The following is a 27,579-nucleotide window of genomic DNA, read 5'->3' as shown; positions in this document are numbered from 1 at the left end:
TTTAAAATTAAAAAATAAATAAAAAATGCAGTCATTAAACCTGCAGCTCAACAAGGTTTTTGGAGACATGCTCGATTTCTACACATTCATGTTTCAGTCCAAGTTATGATGCAGGAATGTTCACCTTTCCTGGATTAAGTTTGGAGCTATGGTTTAGAGCGGTGAGGTACGAGGATGTGTGCACGTACACACATAAGGAAAGAGAGAGCGCGAGCGTCTCACACACACACACACACACACACACACACGGTCTCTCCGTATAAACACTCAAACAGTGACAAAGTTTGTTTTTTGTTTTTTAAATGCGTGATTTTGAACTGATGTAAACAATGGCAGGAGGCTTAGAAAGGAAAAATTGAAATCGCATCATATGACCCCTTTAAACGCTGAAACATACGGCGGGTGGGTCTCTGTCTTGATCGGGGGTGAAAGAGGGAGAAATGAAGATGACGTAGATATATAGTTTATGTACGACCTGGAAGTATTTATTTAGCGATCGGTGCTAAAGGGGCGATCACACTGCACTTTTCGTTCCATTGACTTCCATTCATACGCATGTGAATGCGTCAGACCGGAAACGTTCAAAAAGTTCCAAAGTTCAAGTTTGGTGAACTCTGACCTGCGAATTTGCATCACGTGAAGACGTGTGACCAGTAGAAGATCGATACGTCACTGCGTGACCTCTCTGTACAGAAATTCAAAAATGGAGGAAGCGCTCATTTTAGCCGTAGCGCGGCATCCTATTTTATATAATACATCTTTAAAAGATTATAAAAATCAAATAGAAAAAGAAGCTGCATGGTTCGCGTTGTCAATGGAAACAGGAACAGACGGTACATTTGAATGCGGACACATTTTATAATTTGTATTGCTTAGTGTGTATATATATATATATATATATATAGAGAGAGAGAGTACAATATAATTATTATACACAAGTGTATTATTATTATTGTCATATCCTGCTCCCGCCCATATTCGCAGCAGCGTCCGAAAAAATTTCGCACGTTCAAAGTCTAGTGTGACCGCCCCTTAAAACGTCATCTGTACGGAACATCATTTTGTATCGAACATAGTCTACGTTACCCGAAAAATTCCCATACGACAGACTTCGTCTTTTTCGACAGGGGAAAAAGTTCCAGGAATTCACATCCTTCGGCCATTCTACACACAGGTGACTCTGACCGCTCGCACCAACCGAGGAGGAGGGGTCTCGTTATGCTCTTCGCTGCACACAACTGAGGGAGTCCTGCACTTTCTGTATTTGACGACACGTAAAAAAAACGGTACAACGAAAAATTTTAGTGGTTTTGAAACCGTGACTTTTCCAAACCGCGGTATACCTTGAAACCGGTTGTCGTCCAATGCCTATTCATATGTGAACAAAGTTTTTAGGTTTCGACTAAAGATTATGAAGACAAACATTTCTTTTACTTAGAATATTGTGTACCGATAAATTGTTTGCAATAAGGCCAGAAATGTTCATTTAATAAGTAAAACGTGTCAGTTTTGATTTCATGCTGACAACATTTTTAATCTGCTGTTATTATTTTTTTTAATAATGTATTTTATCTTGAAAACAGAAGGCCAAAAGTGCAACATTCTGTTCACCCTTATTTATTATTTAGCATGATTAAAGTGTAGTGTGACCTCACCTCAGGCTCAGAAATCCACTACGGAAGGCAGTTCACATGTAAATGTCTCTCTCTGGAGCTCAGTGCAGTTGATGTGGAGCAATCGGACAGAGTGTTTCTGAAAGACGGCCCAGTTCAAATTGGGACAGAGCACAGGAGCTAATGAGAACTCACACCTGAGCTTCAGAGAGCAGGGTCTCTGTGATTGGTGTTGAACATTTGGAGGACGACCCTCAGCCTTTAATAGGCGTGTGGCACTGCCAGTTGGGTGCAAAGAGAGAGAGAGAGAGACAGAAAAGTAGAGGCTCTGAGATTCTGGCATCTGTTGAAGCCCATCAGCTCGCTCAGAAACGCCTCCAGCATTTTAATGGCCTTGTCAAATGCCAGTCCTGTTTTTATGCCACTCCAATTCCAGTCTACTAGATGCTGAACACAGGATGTCTCACTTTCATATGCACACACAACTCTGCAAACTCAACAGCTCAGAGCCACTTTGCTGTTTGTTAGCATGTACATGTGAGATTTTTCACAGTGATTATGAAACACTCTGTTCTGGTCTGATCTTAATGGACATTAGCTGCTATAGCCTAGTAATTGAATCTTTTAATCTTGGATTTATGAGTTTAAACACATTAAAGGGGTCATATGATGCTTTTTTAAAGATCATTATTTTCTTGTAACACTCCAAAGAGAAAGGAAAACTAGAAATCGCATCATATGACCCCTTTAAACATGCAACCCAGAAAACATGACCTAAGTAAGATATAACCAGATGTTTTGCCATCATTATCTATGAATATATTCAGATGTTTAGCTTTGAAAAACACTATATAATAATTTTATGTATAAAAATAACTTTAACTCAAGGAAAAGGTTCCCATGGGCATGTAAATTCTGAAAAAATTTGATTTTTGGGCCTGGATTTTTTAGATTGTATTAATTTCTAAAATGTTTTTATAAATTATAAAATCCAAAAATGTTAAACATTCAGAAAAAAATTTACTTTTTAAAAATATGAATATTATGTATTCTATATATCATAAAAACAATTATTCTCAGCAGTTATTCTCATAAATATTATCTTACTGAGTGCAATTTCCATAAAAAAAAAACATCAATATAATTTTATGCGATTGTAAAATTGATGGAAATTCAGTGGTCAAAAGATTTGTGAACCCTGATTCTTTAAGTTTAATTTTAAATATAAACACACCCAGATTTTTTTTTTATTGCTGAGATTTATTGCTGGTTGCTCTTTAATGAATATGTTATATTTCATTCCAGTATCAACTTTGTCTCATTTGTTTCTCCTTACATTTTTGAAGAGAAACAGGAAATGAAAAATAAGAAAAAATAGGAAAAAAATTGAAAATAGGGGGGAAAAAAGACTAAGTTTGTGTAAGAGAATAGAGCTATAAAATTAATGTCCATAGCACAATACACTTACTTTGCTCTTGGAATAATTTGATGGGAAATAATTTGAGTGCATTTTGAGATGTCAGTGGGTATCATGATAAATCTGAGCACAGTTTTGAGACATTGTTGACATCTCTTCTCAAACTCTAAAGATGTCAGTTAACTTTTTCTCAGGAGAAATATCAGAAAGTCTCCATTTGGTGTGCATTTGTTCTCCATTTAATCTCATTGATGTCTAGGATAAAAACATTCTGTGGTTATATTAGTTCACGCTCTATGTGTTTTGGTAAAGATGTTCTACCAGCATGCTTTTCAGTTGGGGTAGGAGAAAAAAACGATTCTCCGATGCATCGCAATTCTCTCTTCAATGATTCTGAATAGATTCTGAACATTTCAGAATCGATTCTGAGCATGGTTTTCCCCGCATGTGGCACGTGTGTGCGCTAGAGACAATCGCGGTGGGCTTCATTGCACAGAATATGCGCCGTGAGACACGTTTTATACGAAATTGATGTAAACACAGTCAGTTATGTTTTCAGAACAGGACAAAACATCTGATATATCGAAATAGAAATGTGCATTAGTGGGAATCGAACAGCAATAATGCTGAGGAAAAAAGAAAAACCCATAACTATGATTGTCTGTAAACTTTCAGATAGCCTACTTGAAGAACACTTATTTTTAAAATAAGTAATTATTTTTAAAAAGTAGCCTGCTTATATAATTAGAGTATTAGATAATTAAAGTAAAATCTGCACAAAATATATTTTATATAAAATTTATATGAAAATGTAGCCATGTGCAGTAATATTGAAAATTGAGAATGTGACGCATCGTGATATTGAGTTGAATCGAATCGTTGACGAATTAATTAGGAAAAAATGTAGATCAAGAATCGTTTTGGAATCGGATCGTGACTCCCAGAATCGGAATCGGATTGTGAAGTGCCTAAAGATTCCCACCACTACTTTTCAGTAGTTCAATCAAAAATATGACGCAAATCCTACATGTGTGATTCTAATGAGGGTAACCGAACAATTTAGCAGCTTCAGAAGAGTTGTGCTGAGACGTGTGTGTGTGTGCGTGTACTTTCAAACCCGAATGTCCCAACACCACACCAGAATCTTTCTTTGGCCCACAAAAGGCAGGTTTCCATCCAAGTCTGGCAGGGTTTGGGCCGGTCTGGGAATCCCTATAGGCCTTTACATGGCATTATGTATTCATGTTGGGTCTCAGGTGCTTGCTGTGTGTTTTATCCTCGGGCCAAGCTCGGTTCCAAATTTCAATGGCACAGCCAGATGAAAAAACAGCTGCTGTAGGTGCGAGCAGAATGATTTCCATGCTTGTAGAGATCTGCTGCTTTGTTCTATGCGATTCAATTACCTCTACCCTAATTAGGAGCCATAGAGAAGACCCAGACTGTGATGGGACTCCACACTGTGGCTCCCGCTGATAAAGTGTGCTATCACCATCAGAGGCCCCAGACGAGTCCCAGCCCACCTCCAAACACGCGTGCATGCGGCAACACCGCCAGCCAATCCCCAACACCAACCTGTTTGTTTTGAAGTTTAGAATTCAATTTCAAAATAATTTCATTTTTCTGCTCTTACTTGTTAAGGCTTTTCAGGGTTAGCCAGAGTTAAGATTTGAAGTGCGGTGACACATTATGAATGACTTTTTGATTCTCGGATTCCCTTGCGCATATTTCCAGCACGTGTCTTTTTTAGAGACAGCGAGCGGACGTATCTTTGCATCTCTGGGCTGATCATATCTTGCAGGGGCCACTGGGCGAACAGAGGATCGTGTGAATGCGAGGTAGCACTGTGCTATATTAGTATTCACTGCTGCAGCTTGAGTTGTGGAGTTTTATTATGACATCTTAAAGCAGGGATTCCCAAACTTTTTTTTTGTCAGCCGAATACCTCGGACCTAAAATATTTACTCCTAAGACCTCTGAATTATCAACATGATCAAAACTTTGCTGAGAAACTGTTGTATACAATCTGCTACATGCCTTCTGTCATCTGATTGGCCTTTTAGTATAACTGTAAAAATTACAACATATAGGTGTCTTTTTTTTATCTTCACTGATTACGATAAAGTAAATTTAAGAATAACTTTTATATTATTAATAAGAATTCAAGATGAATGCTTACTGGACTAAAGTAACTTAGGTTTATTTGACTATACATATATAATAAAAAAAAAATGTAAAAATGCCATATATCATATATGATTCATCAGGCCTTTGAGGAATGTTTATTTCTTTATTTCTCTTAATCATCATTGTATTGTTTTGCATTATATGTTTTAGATATGTAAGATATCGAGTGGCCTGATATTTATTTTTCCTCCTTAAGCTACATATTCTCATAAAGCCTGATTTATCAAATATGATACTCAACAAAAATATGCAGACTTTTTAAAAATATTTTGACTAAAGATTCAATAAACTGTTCCTTTTTTATTTTTTCTATTATTTCATATGCCAGGCTTTACACGGTTAATATTTCAATAATTTAACAACACATTTGCATGTTCTAGGCTCTCTGATGTCGGTGAATGGTTACATGAAATGCAGTACAGATAAACATACAAATGTTTTTTGTCAGAGTCACAAATGTCAGAGTTTTTTTTTTTTTTTCCTGTTTTTATGATTTAATTAATTATTAGCTTTTTATTATGTATTAACTCACAAACCCTATGTAGTTCCCTTACAAACCCCAGTTTGGGAAATCCTGTCTTTCAGTTCACCCAAAAATGAATTTTTTTTTAATAGTTTACTCACCCTCATGTTGTTCCAAACCCATGTGATTGTATTTCTTCCATGGAAAAAACAAAGCAGATGTTCTTTTTCATACAGTGAACATGAATAGTGACCAGGGTCTTTCAAGCTCAAAAAATGACAAAAAGCTCAAAAAAGGACCATAAATGTAGTCCATAAGACGCATTCACTATATTTGAAGAACCTTGAATTCATATGATGAGATGACGGTGAATAAATGATGACAGAATTTTCATGTTTGGGTTTGCTTGTGCTTTTCAAGCTTGCAACATGCACTGACTATGTTGATTTATCAGTAATTTTTCAAATGTTTTGCCAGTGCAGTAAATTTAATTCACTGTAGTATTTGTGCTTTTATGCATATATCCAACAGTTCTGTCACACAGAGACAAATTTCTGTTAGCTTAGCAACACAGATCAATTTTCCACTGCTAACTGAAAAGCTGCAGTTCGTCAACAGACCATCAAAAAGCGTTTTGTGTAAAAAGGATCACAAAGCCTGCGGTTTTCACACGACTTTCATTTTCTCAGATTCTTCATCTAACGAGAGTCTCTCTATCTCGTAATATATCTGGTCTCATTGATTTTCTCTCTTGGGTTCAAGCGATTCTCTGATGGTGTCAGAGTGCGGCGTCCGGCGCGTTTGGCCCCTCCGAGCATCTGCAAACCGCAGCCAGCGTTCAGCCGTCAGGAGATTGATTGTGACAGACTTTTAAACAGTACACAACTAAATATAGCGGGCTACAGCACTATCAGAAAATGAGCTAGGAGTGCGGGCCTAGTCGTTTAGAAAGTCATTATTCTTATCGTTTGCTGTCTCTGAAATTATTTCAGGTCTCTTCATGCAATGAATGCAGTATAATAAGCCAAACGTGCAAAGGGCTTGAACTTTGGTAATCGAAGCAGGGCGGTGAAGTAGCCTTTTAAAACATGACTCTGATGCAAGGATCCACTGGATTGGGACACATTTCATGAATCTGTTAAATGTCTTTCTTGTGAATATGGTAATCATCCAGTATCCTGGGATTATCTTTTTATTTAACTAGAAGAAAAATGAGTTTTAATAGCTTTAGGAGCTATTTCTCATAGATCTGACCCTTAAACATAACTTAAACTGATGCATCCTGATGTAACATAATTTAAACGGATGCATCCTTGATTCACACATAGTAAATCACATTTTTTTATATTTGTGATTAAACCAGGACATTAAGATATTACCTCAAGGTTTGGATAGATACCAGCATACAATTCTAGTCTCTCATACCATGTAAAAATACTAAGTTGAGATATCAGTGTTTTAATTTAATGTCACTCATTAGTGATGAATCATAATTTTTCTCATTAATGCATTAAAAATAGTAATCTGTAAGTGTAGGTCTGGTAATTAATTTGAATGACAAATGTAGCCAAATATATGTGGAGCTGTGTAAAAAAAATAGATTATTTCATATTTGTTGTGATTTAATTGTAATCTGAATTTGATTTATAACCAATTACCGTTATAATGTGAAGTTAATTAGTACTGAACTGAAATAAAGAAATTAATACTTTTATTCAGCACGGATGCATTAAATTGATTAAAAGTGACAGTAAAGACATGTATAATGCAAAGATTTCTATTTCAAATAAATGAAGAGTTTGGTTCCAAAACGCTATAAATGAAAATGAAAGCTATTAAAGAAAGTGGCAAGATGAAAACCACTATTATCTATTTCAAACTTTCACATAGCATCTTTAGGTTATAATAACATTAAAAATTCAAATCCAGATTTTGATTTTCAAAGATTTATTATAAAATTGTATTATTTTTTCCCCAAAATGCAATAAATCCATGACCCCTTTTTTTTTTTTTTTTTTCAAAAAGCAATAAATCCATTGAATCAATATAAAAGTTATTTTTCATATTGAAACTGTTGAAAATACACAACATAGTAAGTTGATCCACATATGACAGCCTCTGAACTTGGTCAATGCTAATCTTATATGCAGGCACTGGACTAAAAATACATTCTATCAGTTATCGCTCCAAAAAGAATTCAACGGGTCATCTTGTTAATGCTATAAATTAATTACAACAATAAAAGAATTTCATGATGAACATACATGAACAACAATATCACATTTAACCACAGAAATTCCAAAATGACATTTCCCTTACATTCAACTTCTCTTGTTAATGCCCTAAGTTTGTTTGTTGATCACAAAGTACAAAATAGATGAGGAAAACTAGAATGCCGGGTGTATTCAAAGCGCCGCCATTACTGTCTAGAGTCCGTGGAATGGTGCGCTGTGATTGGTTGAGCGGATATATCGCATTCTGCAGAGAAGGGAGACTGGCATTTGTCGCGGTTTTGAAAAAAAAGGGAGAAAACATGACATAATAACTCGGCGGATATCGCATTTTGTGTAAAATTTTAAATTGACTTTTCAATACCGACCAGATACAATACTGATTTTGGCAGAAACTCAAATTTTTTTTTAAATGGCGTTTATTGCGTTTTGGAACCAAACTCTTCAAATTTTGTTCTTTTGAATTTTCTGTTCATCAAAGAAAAAAATTTATCACAACTGTTTTCAACATCATTATTCAGCACCAAATCAGCATATTGGAATGATTTCTGAAGGATCATGTGACACTGAAGACTGGAGTAAAAATGCTGAAAATTCAGCTTTGCATCACAGGAATAAATAACATTTGAAAATATATTCAAATAGAAAACAGATATTTTAAATTCTAATAATATTTCAAAATAGTGTGGTTTTTACTGTATTTTTGATCAAATAAATGCAGCCTTGGTGAGCTTAAGAGACTTCTTTCAAAAACATTTAAAAAATCTTACCGACCACAAACTTTTGAAGGGTATAATTTTTACTGTGTACCATCACCTTTTTTGTATTTCTAGAGTCATTTAAAGACATCTAAAGCTGTGGGTGATGGGACACCTTCCCCTCAGCTTTTGTTGTTTTCAGAAACCCGTCTCCCAGCCGCTCCTCATCCTCTCAGAGGGAAGTGTCAGGCCTCAGCAGTTCAGAGCGTCTGATATCTCTCTGCCCATCTGCTTTTAGCATATTGAGATGTACTGAGCGAACGCGAGGTGCCGCTTCCCTCCGTGAGCCGGTGAAAGGCCCGAACGCGATTAGATCATAAAACTGTAAACCGGCTCTCCAGCGCTTCACACCGTGTCTATTAGAGATCTGTGCGCTAATTCTTTTCATGTAGCATGAGTCCTGCAGCTGTAGCGCACTATAAAGGAGTCATTTAGCAGTCTTAATGAACAGAGACGGCCGTTTGGGAAGATCAGACAGTGCTCGACGCTGCTCTGTGCAGGAAGAAAGGGCTCTTCACGGAATTTATTGCTTTATTAAAGTGAGCGCCTCGACTGTTACAAACGAACAAAATGACACGTTAAGTGGTGTACTTAGGATGTCAACTTCCCTAACTTGAGAATATATAGTAATTTTGACATGCATGCAAAAGGTTAGTTGTGCTTATAATGGTTTGATATAGAAACTAAAAGTAAGTAAGCTACATTTTTTACATTTCCTGAATTGTTGACATTTTGGATGGTTGCAAAGTGTTCTGAGTGGTTGTACGCATGTTAGCATATGCAGTTGCTATGCTGTTCCAGGTGGTTTGTAGGGCATTGCTAGGTATTGTTATTATAATGTATTTTTGAAAATGTTCTAATCCTAAGTATGATTGATAATAAAAGTAGTATGTGCTATATAATACTGAGAGATACACTGCTATTTTTTTATATATTTTTGAAAGAAGTCTCATATGCTCACCAATGCTGCATTTATTTAATGAAAAAAAGAAAAGGAAAAAAAAAAAAAAATATATATATATATAGTGAAATTTTATTACGATTTAAAATAACTGTTTTTCTATTTTAATATATTTCAAAATGTAATTTATTTTTCTAAATGACATTTTTCACAATTATTTGAATAGAAAGTTCGAAAAGTTTGAATAAGAAATCTTTTGTTACTTTATAAATGTATTTACTGTAACGTTTGATAAATTTAATGCAACCTTACTTAAAGTAAAGTAAAAGTATCTTACTGGCCCCACACTTTTGAAAGGAAGTGTATACAACAAAGTATTGGTGCTAAATGCATTGAATATTAAAGAAATATTTATTTTAAATTTTTAGGGAGAGAAAATCTTTTTCAAATGTGGCGGTCTGACCTCCCCCCCTATACAATTTTAGGTGCAAGGAATTCAACCAATGCCCTTGATTGTAGCAAAATTATAATATGCAAATACCCCACAAAAAAAAAAAAAGGTTCAACTACAGGCTAAAGTCAAGAAATCATTTAGATTTAAAGAAATAACATTGCACAGAGCAGAGAAAAAAATTAATCATTCGGGAAAATGTCTCCTTTAAGATTGCACCGGTGTATTACCTGGAGGCATGAAATGTAAATGTAAAATCAACATTGTATCCTGTGATAAGGCGGACAAATTAATAAAGGCATTTTCTGTCCTCTGCTCCTGCTGACGCCGGTGTTAAAAGTCAGTAGGTCGTGCGAGAGGAACTTTTCTCGCAGATGAAGAGGGTTTCACAGGTTTGACATCGGCTGAGAAGCGGCAGCACTCCACACTTGCAGCAGCGGTCATGAGGATATTCAGTCAAGTGGGCCACAGGAAACACTTTCCTGAGGAGAGATTATGTTATGAATACAGCATACTGTGCAGCATATACTGTATGCTGCCTACTTTTTCACAAAATTATTATAGGAAACAGTATTCAGTATGCAGCAATACAGCTACATTTTTGCATGTGCATTTCAGGGAATGTCGGCCAGTCATCATCTAGGAAATAATTATGATTATTTTGCCTTTCATTCCAGTTTTATGTAAAAAAATAAAATAATAATAATTCTTGACTTTTGGTGGTCTGATCAAATAATGAGTCCAACAAAATATTATATTGCTTTTAGTTTCGGAAATAACAGGTCAAGTTGAGTGCATTGCATTGTGGGATACAGTATGCAAATATGAAATTTAGTCTGTACACAAACTGCTTTCTGGAAAACTAGTTTGTGTTGTAGCATTTCATTTTGAGCATAGGTATTGTTTGATATTGCAAAATTAGTGCAAATGCAGTTTTGTATAGCAGCATTGAGTGGCTTTGTTTCAAAATCTACAGTAGCAAGCATCCTAACTGAAGTAGAACCTCAAAAGTGACTTGGATTTGGACAATATAGAAATAGTGCTTATGGAAAGAGCACGATTTACTTCAATGGCTTTTGATGTTAGCGTGTTGCTAAGTGAACAATGCAATTATGTAATAAGAATAAAAGTACATAGCATACAAATATTGGGACATATAGTGTGTTTTTACTTAATTAAATTATCTTTATCAGTAATATTATCAGTAATACAAGTGCTGAATCATATCTTACTGATATTTCTTTTCCTTTGACCGCCATATTGGATGGATTTTTTCACTGCATTGCATTATGGGATTGCCTTTTCCACAAAGGATACATGCTATTCTGTATCAAAATGTGGCCAAAATGAGGCTGACTAAAAATGGATGAAGAAACAGTTTTCACTCAGAAATGCAGTGTATTTTAGAAGGTAGCGTAATTTTGTGTCTTTCACATGTTCCTGATACATGTGCTGTACAAGTGTAAGTGTTCCTGCTTGGCAGCGTCTCACTTACGACAAACTATTTGATTGTGCTGTGTTCTGTGTGTAGGTCCACTAGATGGAGGTCTGGAGGAGGAAGAGGAGGAGTGTATATCAGACGCGAATGAACTTACTGCTAAAGAGGAGTTTTCAGTGGAGGAAAACTTTCCTGTTGACTTTGAACCAGACAACCTCACCTGTGAGGACATGGAGTACTTCTGCGGCAAAGGTCAGATATTCCTGACGCTTCTACTTCCATGTATAGCGCGACCTCTCATGTAGAAGATCTACAAACCAAGGAAGTGTTTAGATACTCATCGCAGTGCATATCCTAGTGAAACGAGTTGTAGCTTAGCATTCGAAGAAATTCAGTTTTGCTAATTGATTCCCAGCTGAAGTCTGACTCGGAGGAGACTCTGATCACCGGTTTGATGGCAGTTTTAAACCAAAGCTTGAACACACACTGTTTTGGCCGGGCTCGTAGAAGCGTGGGAAAAACTCCAGCAACCTCTGCATCCAGGTTTGGATAGGCTCCCTTTGATATCCGATTCTCACTATGCACCTGAAAACTGGAGTTTGATCTAGGGAAATGGCAACCAGTGTGCTGGCTAACCTTTAGTCATATTCCAGGCAGGATTTACCATGGGGAGCAAAATATAATTGAGCTTTTATCACTTAAAGGCACAGTTAACCCAAAGATAAACATTCTGTCATTGTTTACTCACCTTTATGTTGTTCCAAACATGTATTAAACATGATATAATGCGTCTTGAGACTTTAAAGCTGCAGTGGAGGGGACACTCTTTTTATGGTGCTTAAATGATGACAGAATTCAGACACACACTACTATTCAAAAGTCTGAGGTCAGTATTTTTGTAAGGTCAGTAAGAAAGAAAGTAATACTTTTATTCAGCAAAGATGCATTCAGTTAATCAGAAGTGACATTAAAGAAATGTATAATGTTACAAAAGATTAAAATTTAAATAAATGCTGTTCTGAACTTTCTATTCATGAAAGAATCCTGAAAAATGTATCACAGTTTCCACAAAAATATTAATAAGCACGACTATTTTTAGCATAATAAGAAGAAATGTTTCTTGAGCAGCAAATCAGCATATTAGTCTCGAGTAATGATGCTGAAAATTCATTTTTGCATCACAGGAATCAATTACATTTTAAAATATATTAAAAAAAGAAAACATTCATTTGAAATTGTAATCATATTTCACAATATTACTGTTTTTACTGCAGTTTTGATCAAATAAATGTAGCCTTGGTGAGCATCAGAGACTTCTTTGAAAAACGTTAAAATCTTGCTGACACCAAACTTTTGTAAAATAATGTACACACTCTCTGAAATGTGCCAGGGCTTCATAGTTCAGTTCTTTTAAAGTCAGTTTTATTTTTCAGGTCAATTTCTGTCATGGTGTATCAACAGTTTGAAAAGAATCTCGCAGAACAATTAGGATAACCTAAAGCGTTGACATGTTGATGGTTAGCATTTGGTTTAATAGCACATGCATTTAAGTATGTACAAGAGTACAGCACACTTAAAATGTGTTGGTTAAGCATTTGCATCTGCGTTTGCCGGGTGTTTTTGGCCTGATGTTTGTCTTGTGCCAGTTCAGACAGTTTGTGCCTTTTTTGTGATCTTTCTATTCCTTTTATGTATTGGTCACACCTGACTAATTTGCAGTGTGTTTTAGTTCAAAGTTATGAGGATGTCTGGACCCCCAGAACACATGCAATGTCATCCACCCCTCAAGAGACCCTTCTAGGGATTCCCAATTCTTGCTTTACTGTTCATTGAGAGGAATCCGACTGAGTTTGTGCTTTGAATGTCCCTCTGCCTCAAACAGAAATGTTTTTAAATTACGTTTCTTTTAAAACCCACATTGCCCAGAGGGATTTCATACAAGGTTTGTCTTTGAGGAGTAGAATCTTTTTATGTCTTACACAAGGTGGTCTCTGTTTTAATGATTTTCCTTTTGTTCTACCCGTAAAGGTGTAACAGGCGTGACATGCGTGAACCTTAGAACTAATGGCAGTTTGGTAATATCTGGTTTCGGGGTCAAATGAAAATCTTCATATGTGCTTTTGTTTCCCGCTGCTTGATTGAATGTTCTTGGACAAGGCCTGCTGATGAATACAGTTTTACTTTTTGTTTGTGGAGCTTTAATTCAGATTCTCAAGGGATAAAATACAGTATTGAGATGCTACATTCAATTACTATTACTAAAAGATCCCAAGGTCGTTTCTTCTCTTTAGAAATGAATTAGGAAAAATGCAGACATCGTGTATAGTAGATGTCTATATAAATGTGTTTTCATTAAACTCATGGGATTTATGAAAGAACTGCTTTGGTGAATCTAAATATTCAATATAAGTATTCAAATGAGCCCTTAAATTACAAAACGTACTTACAAATTACAACTTACAAATTACAACTTTGTTACCATTTTTTTATTACCATGATAATATTTATTTTTACATTTTTGTTTCGTTTTATTTGTTTATTTACTGTATATTTACTATTTTTATCTTTAATAATTATGTTTTAATTTCTGCATATAGTAAATTTTTGTATTTTTAATGTGTTTTGGATATGGTATTCTTTTAAGTATTTTGGATTACTATGGAAATACTATCAGTCCTATGGGAAATATTGCAACAACACAATACTATTTTGTAAGGCTCGGATCAGGGCAGTTTTTGAGTATGTACTTGTATCAAAGCCTTTCGATGGCCTCTTTTGTCTCAAGCACCACCAAGTTTTAGCAAATCTCCTCTTTTAAGATTCCTTTGAACTTTTTGATGGCTTTGCTAAAACTAAGACCACCAGTGGTCCAAACTTTCAACTCGTTTACTTCCGAGATGCTTTAGTAATCTTCCCGTCGTCATATGCGAGGGGTTTGCGTCAGATTTCTCAAGCTCCCCATCAGCTGCAATTCGGCTCTAAGTCTTCCGTGTCCTCGAATTCTTCGGACAAATTCCCATTCTCTTCCCGTTAACGCACAGTACAAGCTCATCAGGTGTATTCATTTCCCCCTGATCCTCTGCTCAATTAGATCTCTTTAAAGCGCATTTAGCCCAGCGTCTGAGTGGCTTAAATTCACTCCACTTATGCAGAAGTGCTATGAATTGAAGTCAAACGCAATCCTGGTGGAATTAAACGGTTTATGTGTGTTATTCCTCAGCTATAGGATGGCAGAGAGGGTTCTCTTGATTAAGTAAACCCTTTCAAATGAGATGGCGGGCTGTAATTAGCCAGAGCGGAATCAAACGTCGAAGCTTTAAAAAGCAGTCACTCATCCCTGGGCCTTTATCTGTTCTGGAGAATAAGGTCTCCTGTTTGAAGTTCCTCGCTGGCAGGCGGTTGCTCCACGGCTGGCTCGTAGTTCAGTGGTCGTGTATCTTTGTCGGCATTTGCAGACAACTAGCTTGTCAGGAGAACCTAAAACCTCCATTAAATTTTTCGTCTTATAATATGTATTAAACAGCTGTCTGAACAAAAAGAGGACTCACCCGTCTTCATTAACTCACCAAGTCCTTATTAACTTTGATTGGGCGACGGTGAAGTAGCAAAGAAGCTTAAATTCACAGAGGTCAGGCGGATGCACGCCAACAAAGTCTCACCCATTTGCTTTAGTCTGAATTAGGGCTGCACGATAAATCGCATGCGATATTTAATGCGCATCTTGTCAGAAAGCCGGTTCTGTAATCAGCGGTAAATCTCCATCACGTGCGTGCTTTCACATTGAGCAGCATTAACTACACAGAGCCATTGTTCACTGACGAGCTGAGCAAAAAATCGCGCGAATATGAACGTGGTTCATGGTTTGAAATGGAATTAACCAGAATTGTTAAGAGAAATCAGAATTGGCAAATGCCTTACGATTCCCATGCCTAGTCATATGGGCTGAAGATCCAGACATCGTTCAGCCCATACGAATAGGGATGGGAATCATAAGGTATTATTCCTAACATTTAAGATTCCTTAAAGGTTCCATTGATGATTCTTTTGAGAAATAAACTAAAAATAATCTGTTAATAAGAATAATTCGCTTGAAAATTGGACAACACTGGTCACACTATATGTTTTTACGGCAAGAACGGGCATGTAATTAAAATATTTTGATTTCGGTATTTTTTTTTATTGAACCTGACAAGAACCACTTATTCACAAGTACTTGATTGACTTAAAAGAATTGTCTAATAAGAGTCAATTGTTCAGTAATCGGATTACACTTGTTGCTCTGTCATGTATGTTCCTTCTGCATTAGCAGCGTATTGCCCGTTGAAGAACCAATTCATAACGAAAATACATTAATTTCAGTTTTTTTTTTAATCAAACTGTATAAGAATTGGTTCTTATTCATAAGTATTTGATTCGCTATAAAGAAGTGGCTCATAAGAGTAATTTGTTCAGTAATTGGATTACACTTGGTGTGCTGTACTGTATGTTTCTACGATGTTCCTTCTGCATTAGCAGCATGTTGCACATTCGAGCGCCGTTACATCATGAAAATATGTTAATGTCTTTATTTCATTTAATCTAACTGGAAATAATTGGTTCTTATTCTTAAGTATTTGATTCGCTATAAAGAAGTGGCTCATAAGAGTCATTTGATCATTAATCAGATTACACTTATTGCACTGTCCTGTATGTTTCTACAATGTTCTGTTCACCTTGCTATATTCAAGAACTGTTACTTCATTAAGAAATAATTCTGTATTTTTAATCTTATTGTAATTGAACATATGTACTTACAGTATCTGTGACTGTTCAACACACTATAGCTTGGACGTTCAATGTCCAACACCAATATCTCTACACTGATACACTCTAAAGACATCATTGTGAAAAACCACACACAAAAAAATAACAGTGTGGCTTATAACAGTAAGCGTTCACAAGAACCATCATGCATTATGATCAGTAAATCTTTTTGAAGCGTTGACTTTTTGCACATCACTCATTCCAATTCCCAGCAGCCTCTGTGGAACCAAATACCCTGAAACAGCAGAGGGCTTCCTCTCTGTGGCGACCCTAAACTGTTTGGAGAGGGTCTCGGCTTCAGTGGCATCATTGCACACTCATGTACCATGAAATGATTGAGACGCTTCTGTCAATGGCTTCATACGAAATGGTTTCGAAACAGCAGAGCGCACTGTGAAATGAAGTCCCTGCCGATGAATAGTCTGGCACACAAACGTGAATAAACATGAAACCTGAGGCCTGAGATGGGCCTCCTTATTTGAAAGACGAGATGGAGGGAAATAAAAAGAAAAAAGGCACCCCTGATAGTCCAGAGAGACAACCTTGTTGTCTCCTTGACAATTGAAGCAGCCCCCCTCCAAACAACTTCCTTTTCACGGTCAATTTCACATTTATGGGCGCTGTGCTTGTGAACAAGTTTCAAACTGAAATTTACAAGCCACTGTCACACTTGCTGCTATAATTGTGAGAATGGTGGTGTTATATATTTTTTTTACTTTTACAGAAATTGTTAAATTTGACCTTGCTTCCGAGTTTTTCCGTTCTTGTAAATGTTTCTTTTGGGAGCAGTTGAGTTGGAGTCACAGAGTGGTCTGTTTTTTTTTTTTTTTTTTTACAGTGTGAACTGAATTGTTGAAGTCTTCAAACCAATAGCGAATGTTGGGCTTGCTAACGACAATACAGCGCATGATCTCAAGAAAGCTGCAGCATAAATATGTTCATTATGAATGAATTGATCTTAATGACAGCATTGAGATTCCATTCTGGTCTGATCGTATCACCGCAGAGAAAGACTTGAATAATTATGAGTAATTTTAGCCTGTAGCAAGGTGCCACTTATGAACAAATCCTTTGAATCCGGGCAGCCTCACGACGCGAGCCAGTAAACAGTGCGCAGTAGAATGAATTACGCTCTTCTATGTGTTGCTTCCTCACTAATCGGGATCTTCGGCTGCAGAAAGATCTATTCAATACATTTCTCCCATCACTGATGGTAGAGTGAGGAGAATATGGGAAAATGCTCATTTGCGCAGCGATAAGATGAAAGACACATCCCTTTAGCCCCGTTTTGCAGGAAATCATTCATTAATGTTTGTTAAGTATGACAATCTAGCCAGGCCAGATCTACATACTCCAGACGGCATCGCATGGAGAGATAACGCAGGCCAGCAGCAGCCAGAAGAGAGCACAGCCAGTTCCTGTAATGATGGGGAATTTATGGGCCTCTAAAGAGATAGTGCCAAGGCCTTCCACTAATCACACACTCCACCGGGGTGCTGGGTGGAATTTCATCGGGTTATTTTCCTTTTTTCTTGTCCGTACTAGAGGCATTTGAATTTTTTTTGTAATCAGCTTCCGAGAGCTGCATTCCACTGCAGATTATTGGGCGGAAAAGCGAAACTGCAGACTTTGTTTGAAGGCATTTGTATATATATATATATATATATATATATATATATTTGTAATCAGCTTCTGAAAGCTGCATGCTAATGCTGATTATTGAACGGAAAAGTGAAACTGCAGACTTTGTTTGAGTATTTGTTGTACAGCTGTCTCTAGTTTTACAGGGAAATCTGTTTATTTAACAGCAGTTCACTTTATAAAGTCCTCAATTACCACTGCATTAAATGGAGGGGAAATATTGGCTTCCTAAGTGGCCACCCATCATCAAGCATAACAAAATTAGCACTTTATCTTCAAAGCACACAGGATACATAATTCAAAAGTTCCCATTATTAGAAAACAATTCAACGAGGCAATTTCGGTCATGTAATAGCTAGAGCCATTTTTCTGTTTTTGCTCACACTAAAGAAGTCTTTTGCTTTATTAAACATACAGTACACACAGAGGGAACACATATGGGTAAATTACTAACAACAGACACTTCCAGGTTTATTGGAACATAATTTTGGTGCTCTTGATAAACGGATACCCAAAACCCTCACAGAAAGCACTGTGATGGTAACATGGTACATTAATAGTATCAGATACTTTGATATATACAGTACCATGGTACTTAAAGTGAGCATGAAATGCTCTCCATAACTCATTTTACTTCATAATCTGATGCTTTCTTGAAATAAAACAGGATGTTCAATGACAAAACAAATTGAGTAGATCCTTTGGGAATTGATTGGATTGTGAAAAGTGAGTGTTATGTACCAGAATTGAGGAGAAATAAAACATCAAAATTGAAAAATAAGAGGTATGCATGACATCCGCCAAAACAATGAAAAAGTTGTTTTTTTTGTGCTAAAATATTTTTTGTTTGTTTGTTTAGATGAATGTGCACTGTAAATTTGATTTAATGTTATTTTTTTATGATTTCTATATCTATATTCCAAGTTTGGTGAAAAAATATTACATTACCATTGTAACATGTCAAAATGTCGAAAAAAAACAAACAAACAATCATGGTAGCATATATGTGGTGCAAAATATTATGTGCAGGGAAATGACCAGTGAAAAAGTTATTTTCAGTTAGAGCTATTCTTTTAGCCATTTAGAATAAGGTTTTTTTAAGCATACTGAATGCTTTTTTTGCATTTCCCACAGTGCACAGATATTGTGTTATATGTGAATCTTTCTGTGGACTTCTGTGTGTGTGGGGTCATTCACAATCTAGACTATATATTTGTCTTTTTGATCTTTCTGTCACTCTCTCTCAGTTTGTCGGGATTAGAAAGCTCAGATCTCCTTAAAATCACCCTCACCAGATTGACATTTTCAAGGGCTTCCTTGGTAGAACAATGCTGAGAGGAAGAGAAAAGCCAATATGACTTTGTGTCTACCTTGCTGCAGGAGCTGTTTGTGTAAATCGCCTATAAGCTTATTGACCCGCATGCATGTCACTGCCATTACACAGAACAGAGGAGCTGCATTCTGATTGGCTGATTTCTCACTAACTCTATCCTAATGTCTGACATATGCATGCATGGTTTAATGCACACATGCAAACAACATCTTGGCACCCAGATCAATCTCTTGCCATTCTCTTTTTCTTTTTTAGACCAGTGAGCAGAAGGGCTGTAAACCTTATGTCTGTCCCACCTCATTTGACACAGATTTAAACTCTGTTTGAAACCCTAGTGAGCTGCCACACTGTCCACTGTCTACAAAGACAGCTACCTTCCTAGGCAGCACCCTAATTGTCAAAAGTGACTGATTTGAAATGCTTTTTACAAGCAGTAATTCATTCAATGGTCATTCACACACATCACACAAAAGGCTTGGCAAGCACATAGTTAATTCCAATTCGATTATAGACATTAGCATGTTGCTGAGCTAATGACTCACTGCTCTAATATGTGACCCTGGAACACAAAAGTCTTAAGTCGCTGGGGTATATTTGTAGCAATAGCCAAAAATACATTGTATGGGTCAAAATTATTGATTTTTCTTTTATGCCAAAAATCATTAGGACATTCATTAGTAAAGATCATGTTCCATAAAGATATTTTGTAAATTTCCTACTGTAAATATATCAAAACTTAATTTTTGATTATGCATAGCTAAGAACTTCATTTGGACAACTTTAAAGGCGATTTTTCTCAATATTTAGATTTTTTTTTGCGTCCTCAGATTCCAGATTTTCAAATAGTTGTATCTCGGCCAAATATTGTCCTATCATAACAAACCATACATCAATGAAAAGCTTATTTATTTAGCTTTGAGATTTGAGATTGAAAAAATTGACCCTTGTGACTGGTTTTGTGGTCCTGTGTCACATATAGCACGCATAAATATTGGATTAAATCTTGTATTTTAATCTAATATCTAAATTAGTTAGTCCTCACAATAAAGATGGTTTCAATTGTGTTTTAAAGAGTTATATACTATTTATGTGTTTTTTTTTTTAAATAATTTGAATAGTCCTTTTCTCTTTTTTGTATTCTAATCTAGTTTATACTTTAATCTTGGCATTGTGTACTATGAATATTGTTGGTTCTTATGATAAATTGCTTGTGATACTACATATTTGTAAGTTGCTTTGGATAAAAGTATCTGCTAAATGAATAAATGTAAAGGAATGATTGGAGTTTTTAAAGGATAGCAAATATGAAACTATGTGACCAATGAAGTATGGAATTGATCTTGTGGACTTTATAAAAATTAAAAAAAATCTTTATGAGTGCATGTAATTGTCCAGCCATATAAAATACTACAGTGTAATGTCCATTTATGCCATACTATACATCAGTTGAATCAATTAATTAATTATTTCTCATTCTGAACAATTGTGACTATTACTTCTAAATTAAAAATGAATGTCAAATACACAGTAAATTATATTTTGATATAATATTATAATTTAAAAACAAAAAGCTTGTCATTTATTTTTTGAGCCAATAAATCCAGCCTTTGTGAGCAAAAAAAAAAAAAAACTTACAGAACCCAAACAATTTTAAAATATCTGGCTGGTCACACGGTTTCATGCTGTAATCTTCAACAATTAAAAACAGATCTTTACACTTTTCCAAAAAGCACTTTCTAGCTAGCTTGTTCTGCTTTAGCATTTAGTATGGTTGCACTGCTTGTATAGTTTTTTTCTCTTGAATAAATTGCCTCTGCTTATATTATTCTGATTTGTAAGACACTTTTCAAAGATGAAGGTGTCTGCTAAATTTAATATATTTAGAAATGGGGATGTTGGAGGTGAATATCTGGGGCATTTTTGCCCTGAGCCCTGGTTAATTTCTGACCCTGTTATTTATCTGCCTGCTGAGAAGCAAGATGGATATTTATACAAAATGCATGCAAGAGTGACAAAGAAACATGGAGGAATGCAAAAATACCGGCAAGATATTTCTTAAGTAAGAAATAAATTATATGCGATAAAAAAAAAAAAAAACATCAGAACTATATTCTGTTGCATGTCAGTCTTCTTTATTTGTTGCACTGTACCTGCTTGGCACAATGTTTTCCCGGTGGATTCCCTCCATGTTCCTGAAAGAAACTTCATCAAGCGGCTGTGACACTTGTTCCCTGCAAGGTTGCCTGGGCGCTTGTGTTTAAAATGCATTGCAAATGGTGTTAGATAGAAGGCAGAAAATCCTTAATCACTGCTTAATTAACGAATCATCTTGTAGCTTCATTTCCTGAGCGGTAATTAAACAGTTCCAAGACGTTTCGTTACAGGGCTTAACATGTTCGCCAGAGATCAAGGTAGAGCCTTTAATGTTATCTCGCTGCCTTCCCAAACTCGCTACACTGGAAAGGAACTGTTGATACTGCCTTTTGTTATCCTTATGGTAATGCTCAATGAGTATGCTAAGGAGCTTCTCAAGTCCTGACAATACAAATAGTGAGGCACTTTTTAGTGGGAGAGTGAGGAGGACAGATTGAATAAAAAAAGCTGAGCCCTAGCAGGAACTTCCATGCAGGAAAATAGGTCAGAATGACCTCATGTGCAGTAAGTAGGGCAGCACGGCCCTCTCCTCTCGCCGGGGTGTGCAGAGGCAAGCAAGAAGCTGCGATACTTTTGGCCATGTTTAACTGCCTGCCTTTGAAGTGAACCATGTCTTAACTGGCTTAAACACACCGTGGCGAGAGAATTTGATCTTTAGATTAACCCATCCGGATGGACCAGTGTGTGTTTGAGGACCATGGTGAAGGCCGTTCCGCAGCATTAGAGGGTCGCTGAGACACTGCCACGAAGCATCTGTACTCAGAGTGTGACTCCAATGTGCTTTGTGCGACAAAATCTATCTGTCTGTCTATCTATCTATCTATCTATCTATCTATCTATCTATCTCTATCTATCTATCAAAAACAAAAGTAAATTACTGAAGTATCAAGTGTCAATATGAAGTGTAGACAAAACATGTTTACAGCTTCTATTAAATAAATCACAAATATATGATTGATTTATTGTGTTTTTAGGGGAAGAAAACGGCAACAGAGAAATAGGAGAGACAGAGATGGAAACAGACAGTGAGAAGACCAGACACCCCCCTCTGGAGCCAGAGGAATGGGACGGTCCAAGTAAGTGCATCATCTGATCATGTTAACGTGGATGTGTTTGTGTTATATAACAATGCATTTTGACTATATTTCTCATAATTGTGACTTTATATCTCCAATTCTCACTTAACATTCATTAACTGAACAGACAATATATTGTCTGACTAATTATTATTCCCTTTTTCAAATTGACAGTGATGGACAAGAAAGACAAATTTTGTGACATTGGCAACAGCAACTTGGCAAACCAAAAAGTAATGGGCTTTTGGTCCAAATCGGTTGACTTTGAGGTCATCTGTATGTTAGTGTACTCCCAAACATTGACAAAATTAAGTTTTAACCGGTGATATTTTAATATTATTAAAATACTATTACAGTTTTTATTAAATTAGTTTTTATTTTTGTATTTTCCATATTCAACTGATTATTTCAAGCAACTCTTTTTAATGGTTTTAGTTCTAGTTCATGTTAACTATAATAACCCTGCTTTTAACAGATATACATGTTAAAAAGTTTAGAATTAATTTTTCAAATTCTGTTAAAAAAAACTGACCAAATACAGTATATCGATGAATCATCTTGCATCCAAATTTTTGTCCAATCATACACTCTTTAGAATGAGAACGTCCCTCCCCTAATACAGTGTCCTTCTGACTAGCATTAGCAAGTAGCGAAACTAAAGTCTATTGATTATGTAAAAATGATGTCATGTCAATTGTGAAAATGCTTGTAAACAAGAATTTAAATCATAAGTACAATATTAAAAATAAAGGTTCCAAAAGAAGGGGTTTGCATTGAGGAGGAACCATTAGTGAGACCATTTGTGACCCTGGACCACAAAACCAGTCTTAAGTCGCTGGGGTATATTTGTAGCAATAGCCAAAAATACATGGTATGGGTCAAAATTATTGGTTTTTCTTTTATGCCAAAAATCATTAGGATATTAAGTAAAGTTCATGTGCCATGAAGATATTTTGTACATTTCCTACTGTAAATATATTCAAACTTAATTTTTGTTTGGTAATATGCATTGCTAAGAACTTAATTTGGACAACTTTAAAGGCGATTTTCTCAATATTTAGATTTTTTTGCACCCTCAGATTCCAGATTTTCAAATAGTTGAAACCATACATCAATGGAAAGCTTATTATTCAGCTTTCAGATGAAGTATAAATCTCATTTTTGAAAAATTTACCCTTATGACTGGTTTTGTGGTCCAGGGTCACATTTTGGGTTCCACCAAAAAACTTTGAGTGAACAGTTCTTAAAAGGACCTATCTTTAATGTAAAGAACATTTTAAGAACATAAAGAACCTTTTGTGAAGTTGAAAGTTTCCTTGGATGTTAAATGGAACCATCAATGTTGACCTTAATTTTGAAGAGTGTAGGTTCTAAATAGATTAGTTGTTTATTAGGCATTTAAGTATTTCTGAGAAAAGTCACAAGAATGAGAAATAAAGACAAAATGAATCAAGAATTTAACACCAAGTAGCTCGTAGCTTTTGTTTTTGAGTGTTGGGCCTTCTTGGGTTTGAGCTTGGGCGCCCTTTGGCCTGTTCCATAGTTCATCGTGGACTGGTGATCATCTCCTAGAAACTTTCTACACCACAAAAGCTTTCTGATTTTATATGCTGGAGAACAGAAGAGGAAAAACCAGTGCACAGTGCCCCTCTGATATGATACTCAGTCCTGAAGGTCCAATCCAACACGCGATCATTCCTGGCCCTCCTTTAACCGTTTAGCCCATTAGCTAGCGGCCAGTAATCACTTGTAAGCGGCTCATTATGACAAGTTTTAAATGAATCCATCTGGGATCAGGGGATTTCAGATGCTCAATAGCAGGACATCTAAAGATATCCTTGACAAGGCCACCCGACAGAGGTAAAACTCTCGGCTGCTTCTGTAGACTTAATGAGCTCTTGAATTATGAAGAGCGTATTTTATCTAACTTATGTTGAATTGTGATGTGGTGATCTGCTTTTGATCACAATCTCATTGTATTAACATACAAAGCAGTGACCGTGTTACTAAGGAAAGAAGGCAAAATGGTGCACAGTAGCATTTACTAACCTTTTCGTGCTTGGTTTTTAGCATGCTATCTACTCAGTATTCCATGGTTGTAAGTGCATGATGCAACTGCTAATATATTTTATGAAATGAGGAGATTATTATATAATCTGTAATCTGACGTGTTTTGCATCTGCCGATAATTAGTGTTTTGTTGTTCTCATGAGATGTACAATTCCTATACAGTACATGAAAGAAATTCTGTCATCATTTATTTACTCTCTTGTTGCTCCAAACCCGTTTCTTTCACAGAAGATGTTAGACTGTCTGAATGTCTGAGCTTTTTTTTTTTTATACAATAAAAGCATACAGTGACCAGGTGCCATCAAGCTAAAAAAAAATCACATTAAATTACAATAAAAGCGCTGTAAAAATAGTCCATATTATTCACGTTATTTTCTACTAAAGCCTAACTGAAGTCTGAAGCCATCCAGTAGTTTTGTTTGAAGAAACACTAAAACTCTCAAAATAAATAAATAATTTTGACTTTTTAATCATTTATTTATTTAAATGTGATCAGGTTGATTTGAGAACTACATTGGAGAAGACTTTCTGTTTAAATTATTACTTAAATAATTACTGATTACTAATTATTATTACTTAAATGAGTACTTAACATTCACCTCAGGAAACTTGAAATATATCACTTAAGTCGTATGTACTAAATGCACTATATTCTTTCATTATATGGAAAAAAGCAGCATGAATATTCTGCAGATGTTCTCCTTTTATGTTCTACAGAAGAAAGGAAGTCATACAGATTTGGAATGATATGAGGGTGAGAAAATAATGACAGAATTTTCATTTTTTGGATAAACCATCCCTTCAAGCAGAAAGCAGAAAGCACACAACAGATGTGAAAACAGATATCTTTTCTTTTTCCAAGAATCTCGCCTTACCATGCAGATTTTCCCTCGCCGTCTCTCAGAAAAAAATACTGTTTTATCTGTCTTTTTGCACTTCTTAAAAGTCACTTCATCAAAGTGATGGATAATACATCCAACAAGATAGCAACGGCAGCAATTACTGTTCAGCCGTGGCATCACATCACAGAATACACAAAATATGATTCCCCTTTTAATGCATATGAGAATTTATTGCAGGTACGTACATTTATAAGAAAGTGGATTTTGGCAAGTTGGCACTGGTGAGCCCCCTGGGGTGTGTATTTTATACTGACAGCAAATCAGAGTTATCAGCACCTATCAGATAATGCATTTATCATTAAATTTCACATTTGCATTTCAATCTGGAAAGGAAATGAGCATTGGCGGCGTAAGATAAGAGCGGTAGGGACGACGGTAATAAACGGTCCCTGTGATCAGGCAGCCAGCAGGGCTGAGGGGGTCAGTCACACAACGATGGGGCAAGCGCATACAAAAAGAGGCATCATAGACCAGTTAAGGCTTTCCGGAAAAAAATGCTGAGCTTTAAACTCCTGCTTAAAAAAAAAAGAGGAGGCGGTTTGGAGGGGGGCTAATCAGCCCAATGTCTCTCTGATCATCCATCCTGTAATGCTGAGAGAGAGACAATTCCCTCCCTGTTTGTTTTGAATGAATGATTTTTGCTGGTTGTGTCGCTCATCTGTGAAAGTATCACACAAAGAAACATGTTCCATTACAACACTAGAATTTTACATTTTCTAATGGAAATGTGAGTGGTGCTTGAGGTCTCCAGATATGGCTCGAGTGCAAGTCTGTGGGATTCTTTTTACCTGTTTTATCACCTGCTAGGTGAAAATTGTAAATCTGATCTCTTAGAAAAAGTAACATACAAAAAGCTGCATGATTTCTGGTGTCATTCAGGTTTGGACATAAATGGAGCCGGGCGTGTTACATGCTGAAGTTCAATATTTCATATTAGAGATTTGTTGCTAAGTATCAAAATGCTAAGTATAAGCACGGTTGCCTTAGCAAACGCTGCTAACTAGTCTGAAATCAGTCGAGAAGTTGGTGTTATAGTTTCAGTTTGTTTAGTGATGCATGATACTGTGCATTTACAGTTATGATTCAATTAAGATCAGACATTTTTTTTATTATTACTTATCACCATGCATAGCATATTTCAGTGTGCAAGCAAATTTTTTCTCTATTTCTACATTTATTTATTTTGACTTTTGTCATCACCTAACTCTCACTTAAAGTGTATATTTAAAAACACAGATTATTTAATAACAATGTTAAATACAATAAAATGTAATAAATTAATTTATATAAATAAATTAAAATAACAACTTATCCTCTGCAGAGTCACGGGTAAAATAAATTAATAAATCCATTATTCACAGTGTGAACTATATGCCTAAATTCATTTGTATAATTGACAATAATTGATTTTAGTATATATATATATTAGGGCTGTCATCGTTAACGCATGTGATTAATTTTACAATCCTTAACGCGTTAAAATAATTTTACGCAATTAATAATACTGAATAATTACTGAAGCACAATTTCTATTCTAACCTCTTAACCCAATTTTGCTACTCTGCTTGCGATTAGATCATTTTAAGCTTCTAAACTCCGGGAAAGTTTTCAGTCCAATGATCCAGTAAGCGAATGCATTCAAACAATCCGTCCAAAACAGCGCTAATATAAAGGAAACCAGGCTGATTACATCAGAGATTGCAGAGAGAACAGAGACTCGCGTTGCGTTTTAAGTGAATTATTCATTCCAGTGTGTTTCGCTTTAAAACATGAGCTCTGTCATATTCTGTGATTGTCCCTCACACGTCACACACGCTGTGTGAAGTACACACTGAACGGATTGTCAACACATCCCACCGCTGTATGGCCAGATGAGACACAAACTACGTTTTCTCGACTGGATAACCAGTCTCGCTAGTAAAGTTTTGATGGATGAAGACTGCAATCAAGGTAAAGACGATTGCGGTGGCGTACAGGAGTCGTATAGTAAGCATGCGTGAGTCCGTTATAATAATGCGTGAATGAGTGCTCTTGACGCACTGATCGCACATTGTATTTATGCACAGGCACAGACATTTCCGTACATTCACGTTGTTTCCACACACATTCACGATAATGTTTTGATTTGTCATGTTTATGTTGCT

General features: G+C 35.9%; 1 protein-coding gene across 1 annotated transcript in view; it reads left to right on the top strand.

Moving 5' to 3' along the window:
• Positions 1-27,579, top strand: part of zfpm2a (zinc finger protein, FOG family member 2a) — a 197,439-nt gene that overhangs the window by 46,144 nt on the left and 123,716 nt on the right. The window contains exons 2-3 of the mRNA XM_016483337.1: positions 11,550-11,708; positions 22,362-22,463. Of these exons, the coding sequence (XP_016338823.1) occupies positions 11,550-11,708; positions 22,362-22,463 (261 nt within the window). The remainder of the gene's footprint in view (positions 1-11,549; positions 11,709-22,361; positions 22,464-27,579) is intronic.

The sequence above is a fragment of the Sinocyclocheilus anshuiensis genome, unplaced genomic scaffold (genome assembly GCF_001515605.1).
Source record: "Sinocyclocheilus anshuiensis isolate Anshui unplaced genomic scaffold, SAMN03320099.WGS_v1.1 scaffold389, whole genome shotgun sequence".
Taxonomy (NCBI): domain Eukaryota; kingdom Metazoa; phylum Chordata; class Actinopteri; order Cypriniformes; family Cyprinidae; genus Sinocyclocheilus; species Sinocyclocheilus anshuiensis.
Note: the sequence above shows the minus strand (reverse complement) of the source record. Positions and strands in the feature narration are given on the sequence as shown.